The 11340-nt window shown below is 47.2% G+C and overlaps 1 protein-coding gene across 1 annotated transcript in view; it reads right to left on the bottom strand.

Annotated features, from left to right (window-relative positions):
• Positions 1 to 11340, bottom strand: part of epha10 (EPH receptor A10) — a 106255-nt gene that overhangs the window by 5583 nt on the left and 89332 nt on the right. The window contains exons 6-13 of the mRNA XM_014995935.2: positions 9232 to 9356; positions 8873 to 9131; positions 8366 to 8474; positions 4354 to 4409; positions 3695 to 3820; positions 2532 to 2717; positions 101 to 162; positions 1 to 6 (exon numbers count right to left, since the gene is read on the bottom strand). The exon at positions 1 to 6 is cut by the window's left edge and continues 111 nt beyond it. Coding sequence (XP_014851421.2) covers positions 1 to 6; positions 101 to 162; positions 2532 to 2717; positions 3695 to 3820; positions 4354 to 4409; positions 8366 to 8474; positions 8873 to 9131; positions 9232 to 9356 — 929 coding nt within the window. The remainder of the gene's footprint in view (positions 7 to 100; positions 163 to 2531; positions 2718 to 3694; positions 3821 to 4353; positions 4410 to 8365; positions 8475 to 8872; positions 9132 to 9231; positions 9357 to 11340) is intronic.

Raw genomic sequence — 11340 nt, 5'->3', positions numbered from 1 at the left:
GTGTTTCTGAGGAGACACCAGGCGTTAGCTAGCTCAAACCCCCTCCATCAAGGTCATCAAGGTCATGAGGGCAAAAACACGGGCGAGTGCAGAGCCGTACCCTGAGGAAGGAGTCCAAGGATCCGTTGGTCATGCTCTCCTCCACGATCATCATCGTGTTTCCTGAAGACGCAGAGAGAAACGGGTCCAGTCGGTTCTGCTGGGTTTAACTCAGAGGTCGGGTTCAGGAACCCAGCAGGAGGAGATGAGAAACAAACTGATTCATCTTTATCCTGGTGAAACAGAAACTATTCCAGACAGAATGAATCTGGACCAGAACCGGACCAAAATGTTGACATCCTGCCAGACCGACTGACGGCGGCCATGATGAAGAGAACCAGCGTTATTCCCCTGAAAGTGGTCATAATGTTTTGCTTGATTGAGCTAGTGTTCATCTACAACATCAACGGAGGATACAGGTATGGAGAGCTGATCCTGCCAAAACTGGTTATAAAAACAGAAATAAAGAAATGGCTTGATAAAGTCATTAATATCCAAGAAGTAAAAATCAAAACTCCTGAAATATTTCTTCTTATCATTTTCACACCTTGTCTGTTTATCTACAGATTTATTTTTCCCTTCATGTTTTTCTCTTTGCTTTTTCCTTAGAGAAGAAAATAAATCATCCATCCATTTTCTTACATCCTCATCCCATCGGGGAGAGGCGGGTCACCTGGACGGGTCAGCAGTCCAGGAGGGCAACACAGAGACAGACAGGACAAACAACCACACAAACCCTCACACACACACACACACACCCTCACACACACACACACACACACACACCCTCACACACACACACACACACACACCCTCACACACACACCCTCACACACACACACACACACACACCCTCACACACACAACCTCACACACACACACACACACACACACCCTCACACACACACACACACACCCTCACACACACACACACACCCTCACACACACACACACACACGCACACACACACACACACCCTCACGCACACACACCCACACACCCTCACGCACACACACACACGCACACACACACACACACATGCACACACACACACACACACCCACACACACACACGCACACACACACACACACACACACCCTCACACACACACACACACACCCTCACACACACACAAGGAGAATTTATGCAGGCCAATTAACCTGACAGTCATGTTGTTACAGCAATGCATGATAAAAATAAAATTCTGAAATTAAAGAAAGTCAATAAAAAATATGGAAAATAAAATACAGACATAATAAAACATTGAAAATAAAATGGAAAATAATAACGCAGCATTGAGCCAGGCTCAGGGAAACGTCAAACTACAACAGAGTCACAATAAGACCAGAATACAGTTAGAACATTACAAGTTGGGAAAGTTTCTATTTTTATTGTTTGGATGCATCATTTGGCACATTAATTACTTTATCAAAGCCTTTATTTATTTCTACATTTAATGGTAGTTTTGTCAGCACCAGTCCTCCATAGTGAAGCCTCCAGACTCAGACGATCCAGAGGTGTAGCTGGAGATCTACATGGATCCGTGTTCCAGCGTCGGACCGGAGAACTGAACCAGAGAACTGAACCAGAGAACTGAACCAGAGAACTGATCCAGAGAACTGAACCAGAGAACTGATCCAGAGAACTGAACCAGAGAACTGATCCAGAGAACTGATCCAGAGAACTGATCCAGAGAACTGATCCAGAGAACTGATCCAGAGAACTGATCCAGAGAACTGAACCAGAGAACTGATCCAGAGAACTGATCCAGAGAACTGAACCAGAGAACTGATCCAGAGAACTGATCCAGAGAACTGATCCAGAGAACTGAACCAGAGAACTGATCCAGAGAACTGATCCAGAGAACTGATCCAGAGAACTGAACCAGAGAACTGATCCAGAGAACTGATCCAGAGAACTGAACCAGAGAACTGATCCAGAGAACTGATCCAGAGAACTGAACCAGAGAACTGAACCAGAGAACTGATCCAGAGAACTGAACCAGAGAACTGAACCAGAGAACTGATCCAGAGAACTGATCCAGAGAACTGAACCAGAGAACTGAACTGGTCCAGTCAGGGGAACCGAAGTGTTGGGGGCTCAGTGATGGAAAACAGGAGATTTGTCGTCTGACAGCGAGAGGTTGTGGGCGAGCAGGAGAGAGAGAGCAGGTGTTTTGGGGGAGGGAGGCGGGTGGAGGGATGTGTGTGTGTGTGTGTATGTGTGTGTGTGTGTGTGTGTGTGTGTGTGTGTGTGTGTGTGTGTATGTGTGTGTGTGTGTGTGTGTGTGTGTGTATGTGTGTGTGTGTGTGTGTGTGTGTATGTGTGTGTGTGTGTGTGTGTGGAAGTGGGAGGACTCATCTCAGCATCTCAGCTCCTGCTGCGTCTGAAGCACCAATTACTGGATCCTCCACATCTGCAGCTGCTGGTGTTTGCAGCTCCTCTGCCCCCCTTCCTCCCCCCACAGAGCTGACCCCTGACCCCGGCTCACCGGTGGTGATGACGCCCTCCAGCCGGATGATGTTGGCGTGGTCGAACTGGCCCAGGATGCCGGCCTCGCTCAGGAAGGAGCGGCGCTGCTTGTCGGAGCAGCCGGCCCGCAGCGTCCGGATGGCGACCGGCAGCTCCCGCTTACTGGGCAGCTTCAGGCAGCCGCGGCACACCTCCCCAAAATCACCTGCAGGGGGCGACACGGAGCAGGGGCACAGCTTCAGCTCAGAGGTTTCTGCACAGCTAAGGGAAAACAGATGTATTATCAGGAATCTTTCTGATAAACTTCATGGACAGCGCCACCTTGAGTTCAGAGGCAGCAGCGCATTGTGTTTGAGGTGAAAACATAACGTGGAGATGAAGAAGAGATTTTAATTGCTCGACCTTCACTGTACTAAACTCTGAGATTGTACACAGATTTATAAATGTCAGTTTCAAACTAAGTATTTAGTTTGAAAACTAAATATGCATAAATATTTAGCTCCAAGGTAATATGTAGCTAGAAGCTAAATATGTAGCTTGAAGCTAAATATGTAGCTAGAAGCTAAATATGTAGCTAGAAGCTTAATATGTAGCTTGAAGCTAAATATGTAGCTAGAAGCTAAATATGTAGCTTGAAGCTAAATATGTAGCTAGAAGCTAAATATGTAGCTAGAAGCTAAATATGTAGCTTGAAGCTAAATATGTAGCTAGAAACTAAATATGTAGCTTGAAGCTAAATATGTAGCTTGAAGCTAAATATGTAGCTAGAAACTAAATATGTAGCTTGAAGCTAAATATGTAGCTTGAAGCTAAATATGTAGCTAGAAGCTAAATATGTAGCTAGAAGCTAAATATGTAGCTTGAAGCTAAATATGTAGCTAGAAGCTAAATATGTAGCTTGCATACTAAGCATTTAGTTTACAAGCTAAATACTTAGCTAGCTCTGAGCTAAATATTTAGTTTGAAACTGAATATTTAGCTTAAATGTGAATATTTACCTCCAAGCTCAATGTTAGATTATCTGAAACTGTGACGTTTTTAATGGTGAAGATGAATCCCCAGTTTCCCCTCTTGGCTCTGCAAGCAGCAGCCATAGCAAGCTAACGGAGCGGTGCAGTGTGGAGTCGGACCAGGGAGGTTTGATCGGGCCAGATTCTGGTCCCGTCAGCCAGAACTTGGTACCTGTGTGGACGATCCTCTCTATCTTGATGCTCTGCTGGTCCAGCTCCTTGGCGAAGGTGTGGACGGCCTGCAGCAGGTCTTCACACGTCTCCGGGTCGATGTAGGTCCTCCGAGTCGGGATCTTAACTGGATCACAGAGAAGCCCAGAGCTGGTTAAACAGAACCGGGTCAGAGGAACTGAGACAGGAAACACACACATCGTTAGAGTCTGGCAGGAAGTGATCAGGTGATCCTGCCGCCGCCTCGCTTCATCAGCAGAACACAAAGAGCGACTGATGGTTCAGCATGAGGCGCTTTGATCCAATCAGAACCAGAACCAGACTCTCATCATTTCTTTCAGTCTGGAAACTGCGGAGAATCTAATCAGCTACAGAGAGGAGGCTTCATGTTCTGCTTCAATCTAAAGACGATGCTGCCCCTTTAATACTCAGTAATTACTGACGTAAAACAAGCTGAAATGTTATTTTTAAGATCATTTTGTCTCATTTCAAATATAATAAGATATTTGCATCAGAATCTACAACAATAAAACACTCGGCAAGTCAAAGTCTGGACTTGAATCTGACCGGGAACCTGCAGTTTGACCTTCCAGAGGTCGTCCTGCTGGTCCGATGCGTCTCTGAGGTTAACGTTAGTTTGATCCAAACATCAGGACTCACACTGGAAGTAGAGCTCCTCGTCTCCCTCCTGGGAGGCTTTACTGTAGCCGCACTGTCTGCAGAGAGAGACAGCAGATCCACGGGTCAGAACCACAGAACCACGGGTCAGAACCACAGATTAATTAGAACCGAAGCCGGTTCTGAGAGGAGAACCTGGATTAAACCTCCAGAACATTTCATTCTGAGCTACAGATTTATAATCTGAACAACATAAACGATATGAATGAGGAGGTGATCATGGATTATGGATTATGCTGTGTGTCTCTTTAAACTCAGTTTATGATCATTTTGCAGAAACCAGGTGGAGGTCATGACCTGCGGTGGCTGACAGCCTGAAAAACGGAGGAATGAGCTGAAAAAACAAGAACGCAAACTCCAAAACAAAAAAATCTAACAGAAAAAGCTGCAAATTAAAAATGCTTCAACCACAAAAAAGTCTGAAATGCTGCAAACTGGCGCCACAAAACAGAAATCCTCCAGACCAGCAGGGGGCGTAGCGTCAGATTTTAGCAGTTGGAGGATTTCTCTTTAGTCATTGGCTAAAGACCAGGAGCCATTTCTGCTGCTAGCGCTAGGCTAGCATGTTAGCTTTGGCTGTAGTTACCCAGAATGCTCTGCGCTGTAGTCCACTTCCTGGTTTTGGAGCAGTCTCTGGTCCGCTTGGCGTTCACATTCAAACTGAACCCAGACTGAGGTTTGGAGGACCAGAGGTCAGAGGTCGATTAGCGTTCACACCTCACCAACTGAACCGGGCTTTCAAGACAAACGGACTGGAGTTGGATTAAAATGGACTGAACTGGACTGTGAACAATGGAGCCTGAATGTCCCACAGTTTTTAATCTGTGTTTTGAAATAAAACCAGTTCAACAGAAAAAATCTGAAATATAATGAATGAGAACCTTCAGAATTTCAGATCTGATTTTCTGCTAATGATAAATCCTCCAGCGTCTCTGGCTGCAGCGCCGTTTCCTGCTGGTTGATGTGATCCATCAGAGATCATCAGAGATCATCAGAGATCAGCTGATCCTCCTGATGGTTCTGACCTCAGCTGCTCCCTGCAATCTGCTTGTCCGGCCCAGTTCCCATCACAGAACCTCAACTTTAATATCCTGCTTCTTTGTTTTTCCTGCAGCTCCTCAAACACACACGCACACACACATACACACACACACCCAAACACACACACACACACACACACACACACACACACACACACACACACACACACACACACACACAGCCAGAGTTGTGGTCAGTGAACAGAAAAACAATCCCCGCTCTGACCAGCCAAGCCTGAGCTTCCTGAAGAGGGATGGAGCAACGCTCCGAAACTCCGGATCGATCCGACTCAGTCAAGCTCCGATGCTCAGTGTGTGTGTGTGTGTGTGTGTGTGTGTGTGTGTGTGTGTGTCAGAGAAACAGAGACCTACTGTGTCTCCTTTCTCTCAAACTTCATCCAGTTTTCAGGACTTCTGCCTCGTCTGAACGCATCCACTGCTCTTCCCCTCCTCAGCTGACATGAACTTCAGTCACCAGGCGACGAATCCGACTTCTTCTCTGCAGCCTGAACGGCCCGTTCCGATCGTTTCATCCAAAGAAGAAATCCAGTCTGTCCCGCTTCCATTTGTGGAACTACAACATGGTATCCAACAGTTGTCAAACGGTCACATCACATCTTATCTGATGTTTTCACCAGTGTGAGAAATGTGTCATAATTCTGCAGCAGACGGTAAATCTGGACGTAAATGATGTCTGATAATAACGAAGAGGTGAAAGAAGTCAGTGAACGCATCACGTCCCAACCAACCGCTCCGGGTCCGACTCCACATCCAAACAGAACCGGGTCAGAACCGGGTCAGAGGCTGCAGCTAAAGGTTTTTGCTGTTAGCGGTTAGCTTTCTATCAGCTGCCTTCATCTGCTGATGGTGCCGTCGCTCTCAGCGACTTTACAATCCATCCAGAGACGGCGGCCATCTTTACAACCGTAAACAGAGCGCTGTGGCGGCCATCTTTACGACCGTAAACAGAGCTCTGTGGCGGCCATCTTTACCGCTGTAGACAGAGCACTGCTGCAGCCATCTTTACAACCGTAAACAGAGCGCTGTGGCAGCCATCTTTACAACCGTAAACAGAGCGCTGTGGCGGCCATCTTTACGACCGTAAACAGAGCTCTGTGGCGGCCATCTTTACCGCTGTAGACAGAGCACTGCTGCAGCCATCTTTACAACCGTAAACAGAGCACTGTGGCGGCCATCTTTACGACCTTAGACAAAGCGCTGCTGGGGGCCATCTTTGTTCTTCTTCTTGGGTGGCTTTGGGAACAGAAACCATTCAGAAGAATATCTGATTTCAGCCAAAAAAAAAAAGCATCATAACTTGTTCCTCCAACAGTTTTGACAGAAGTTGTACAATCTTTAGTTCTCTTTTAGGATAAAATGGTAAAATAAAGTTTCATGGTCTGCTGCCAACAAATCAGATTTGTTAAAGTTTCAGTATTCCAAAATACTTGCTTAATGTTACGACGGACATTTTCTTACAAGTATCACTGAAATGCTTACTCTGATCTTTATTGAAGATTATTCAATAAAGATTTATTGATTGCAGTATAATTTACTCATATTTATAAAGTCATTGTAACAGGAAATATTAGAATAGATCTTATTTATTCTAATCAGATACATAATCATTTCATCAGATGCTCTTGTGGAACAAAATTAATTGTAAACTTTTTACAAAACTTTTTTCTGGAGAATCTCATTTCAATCTTATAGAAATTATTTATAGGAGGCTTATTTCTGCTTCTCTGCAGCAAGACGGATGGTTGGATGGTTGGTTGGATGATTGGTTGGTTGGATGGATGGATGGATGGATGGATGGATGGATGGATGGATGGTTGGATGGATGGATGGATGGATGGATGGATGGATGGATGGATGGATGGATGGATGGATGGATGGTTGGATGGATGGTTGGATGGTTGGTTGGTTGGATGGTTGGTTGGATGGATGGTTGGATGATGGATGGATGGATGGTTGGATGGTTGGTTGGATAGATGGATGGTTGGATGGATGGTTGGATGGTTGGATGGATGGTTGGATGGTTGGATGGATGGTTGGATGGTTGGATGGATGGTTGGATGGTTGGATGGATGGATGGATGGATGGATGGTTGGATGGTTGGATGGATGGATGGATGGTTGGATGGATGGTTGGATGGTTGGTTGGTTGGATGGATGGATGGATGGTTGGATGGTTGGTTGGATGGTTGGTTGGTTGGATGGATGGATGGATGGATGGTTGGATGGTTGGATGGATGGTTGGATGGTTGGATGGATGGATGGTTGGATGGATGGATGGATGGTTGGATGGATGGTTGGATGGATGGATGGTTGGATGGATGATGATTGGATGGATGGTTAGATGGATGGTTGGATGGATGGATGGATGGTTGGTTGGATGTATGGTTGGTGGGATGGATGGATGGATGGATGGATGGTTGGATGGATGGTTGGATGGTTGGATGGATGGTGGGATGGTTGGATGGATGGATGGTTGGATGGATGGATGGATGGTTGGATGGATGGTTGGATGGATGGATGGTTGGATGGATGATGATTGGATGGATGGTTAGATGGATGGTTGGATGGATGGATGGATGGTTGGTTGGATGTATGGTTGGTGGGATGGATGGATGGATGGATGGATGGTTGGATGGATGGTTGGATGGATGGTGGGATGGTTGGATGGATGGTTGGATGGATGGTTGGATGGTTGGATGGATGGATGGTTGGATGGTTGGTTGGATGGTTGGATGGTTGGATGGTTGGATGGATGGATGGTTGGATGGATGGTTGGATGGTTGGATGGATGGATGGATGGATGGTTGGATGGATGGATGGATGGATGGATGGATGGTTGGATGGATGGTTGGATGGTTGGTGGGATGGTTGGATGGATGGTTGGATGGATGGATGGATGGACGGACGGTACGGACGGGGATCCGTTGAGCCTACCTCCTCCAGATGAGAAGCCCCGCCCCCATGGACAACAGCATGATGAGTGCAGCCACCGACACGATGACGATGATCACCACTGGGTTCTGTTCGCTGGACGCCAGGGCTACTAGAACCAGTCAGAACACACAGAACCGGTCAGAACCAGTCAGACCACGCACTCTGCTGAAGTCAAACACGGTTTAAAGTTTGTCTTCCAGACAATTTCTAAAACATAAATATCAATAATTGATTAATCATGAACAATCCGGTTAATCGTTTCAGCCCAACGATTATAACACATCTGGAGATTGATGGAAGGAGAAACGGGCATCCCAGTAATAATGATTGTCAGAACTGGAGTTTTAGTTTACAGGACAGTTTTTCACATTTATCCAGACTAGATTCACCACAGGCAGCTTTTAAATCCCTCTGTGTGGTGCCGGGGCGATAGGTCTCCATGCTGGTTTCTGTAAAACCTTAATAAAATACGTTTTGATTTTGGCTGAGTAGAACGTGAGGACTCACACTCGCCCAGAGTCTGCAGCTCCAGCGGCGCGCTGAACGCTCCGTAGTCGATGGGAGGAGGAGCGGAAGAGGAGGAGGAGGAAGAGGAGGCAGATGTAGAAGAGGTCGATGAGAGAGGAGAAGACGACAAGGACGAGGACGGAGCCGGAGTCAAGAAGGGACGGATGAGGAAGACGTAGGTGGTTCCAGGTTTCAGGTTGTTGACGATGATCCGAGTGGCGGCCGTCTTCACCGTGGAATAACTCTGGTCCTTCTGGTCCTGAAGGGACAGGGGGACAGCATGAGGACATGATGGAGGGACAGAACAGATTGTTTTGTATTTTTTAATCCAGAGGTTCAGTTTGGGTCAGGTCGGTTACCTTCTCGTAGTACTTGACCTCGTACTCGGTGCGGCTGCTGTTTGGGTTCGGCGGTTCCCTCCACACCAGCGTGACGCTCTTCTCCTCGACCTTCTCCGCTCGCAGCTCGCTGATCAGAGACGGAGCTGCAGAAGAAGAGGAGTGGATCAGAACCACCAGCTGGGCCCAGAGTACCTGTGAAGTTCTAGTGTCAGGACTCGGCCCGTTCCACCACATAAGCCAGAATGTCCTGAACAAAGCTAAACGAGCAGCTAATGACGCTGCTCACAGCAAACAACCTGATTACAGATGGCAACGCAACAGGATGCAACTCACAAGCTCCGCCCCCACAAGCTCCGCCCAACCCCTAAGCTCCGCCCTCTCACAAGCTCCCCCCAACCCCAAAGCTCCGCCCAACCCAAAGCTCCGCCCTCTCACAAGCGCCGCCCAACCCCAAAGCTCCGCCCAACCCCTAAGCTCCGCCCAACCCAAAGCCCCGCCCTCTCATAAGCTCCTCCCAACCCCTAAGCTCCGCCCAACCCCTAAGCTCCGCCCCCTCACAAGCTCCCCCCGAACCCCAAAGCTCCGCCCAACCCAAAGCTCCGCCCTCTCACAAGCTCCCCCCCAACCCCAAAGCTCCGCCCAACCCAAAGCCCCGCCCTCTCATAAGCTCCGCCCCAACCCCAAAGCTCCAATTTCAGTAACATAGTTACTGGATTGTGTTATTAAAATACTGTAAGTGTGTTACAGTACGATACCGTGTCTTTAACAATTCTCTGGGTTCCTATTGGTTTAAACCAGGCCGTCTCCCTGACTCTGGGCTCAGCTCTCAGTCGGATCAGAACCGACCCGCATCGCTGCCTCCTTATCAGAGCAGAAAGTCATACGTAGTCGTAGACTCCCCGCCCCTCCCCGCTGCACTCAGGGGACCCAGCGGTTCCCTGATGGGGGCTGGAGGAAACTTCCCTGTTCCACACACACACACACACACACATACACACACACACACACACACACAAGCAACTGCCACAGAGTGTGAAGAGATGGGGAGGAGTGCGAGAGCATTAGGTGGCAGTTATTGAGAGCGGTGTGCATGTGTGTATATGTGTGTGTGTGTGTGTGTGTATATGTGTATATGTGTATATGTGTGTGTGTGTGTGTATATGTGTGTGTATATGTATGTGTGTATGTGTGTGTGTGTGTGTGTATATGTGTGTGTGTATGTGTGTGTGTGTGTATATGTGTGTGTGTGTGTGTATGTGTGTGTATGTGTGTCTGTGTGTATGTGTGTGTATATGTGTGTGTGTGTATGTGTGTGTGTATATGTGTGTGTGTATGCGTGTGTGTGTGTGTGTAGGTGTGTGTGTGTGTATATGTGTGTGTGTGTATATGTGTGTGTATGTGTATATGTGTGTATATGTGTGTGTGTATATGTGTGTGTGTGTGTATGTGTGTGTGTGTGTGTAGGTGTGTGTGTGTGTGTATATGTGTGTGTGTGTGTATATGTGTGTGTATGTGTGTGTGTGTGTATATGTGTGTATGCGTGTGTGTGTGTGTGTATATGTGTGTGTGTGTGTGTGTATATGTGTGTGTGTGTGTATATGTGTGTGTGTGTGTATGTGTGTGTGTGTGTGTAGGTGTGTGTGTGTGTGTGTATATGTGTGTGTGTGTATATGTGTGTGTATGTGTGTGTGTGTGTATATGTGTGTATATGTGTGTGTGTGTATATGTGTGTGTATGTGTGTGTGTGTGTATATGTGTGTATATGTGTGTGTGTGTGTGTGTATGTGTGTCAGGCGGTTAGGAGGAATCAGGAGTCATGATCTCTGGAGAATCAGCTCCAGCTTCTGCCTGCAGCTGCAGACAGTCTGATGGAGCCTCAGGTCTCCACTGTGTCTCAAAGTTTCTTGTTTCCTAGAGTCGGTTCCTAAGTGACGGTCGGCTGTTCCTCTGAATGTTCGGGGCTGAACGTTTCTCCTTCCACATCATCACAGTTTGGACTCCAAGCTGAGGAGGTGCACCTCTCAACCCCCAGCTGATATTTCATACGGGGCTAACCGTCATTTCAGTAAGCAGTTACTCTGCCGATTAATCGATAAATCACATTTAATTACGATTATCGTTGCAGTA

Source organism: Poecilia mexicana, unplaced genomic scaffold (assembly GCF_051168715.1).
Source record: "Poecilia mexicana isolate PSO_F unplaced genomic scaffold, ASM5116871v1 scaffold_11, whole genome shotgun sequence".
In the NCBI taxonomy this organism is placed as follows: domain Eukaryota; kingdom Metazoa; phylum Chordata; class Actinopteri; order Cyprinodontiformes; family Poeciliidae; genus Poecilia; species Poecilia mexicana.
This window is presented reverse-complemented; position numbering and strand designations above follow the sequence as displayed.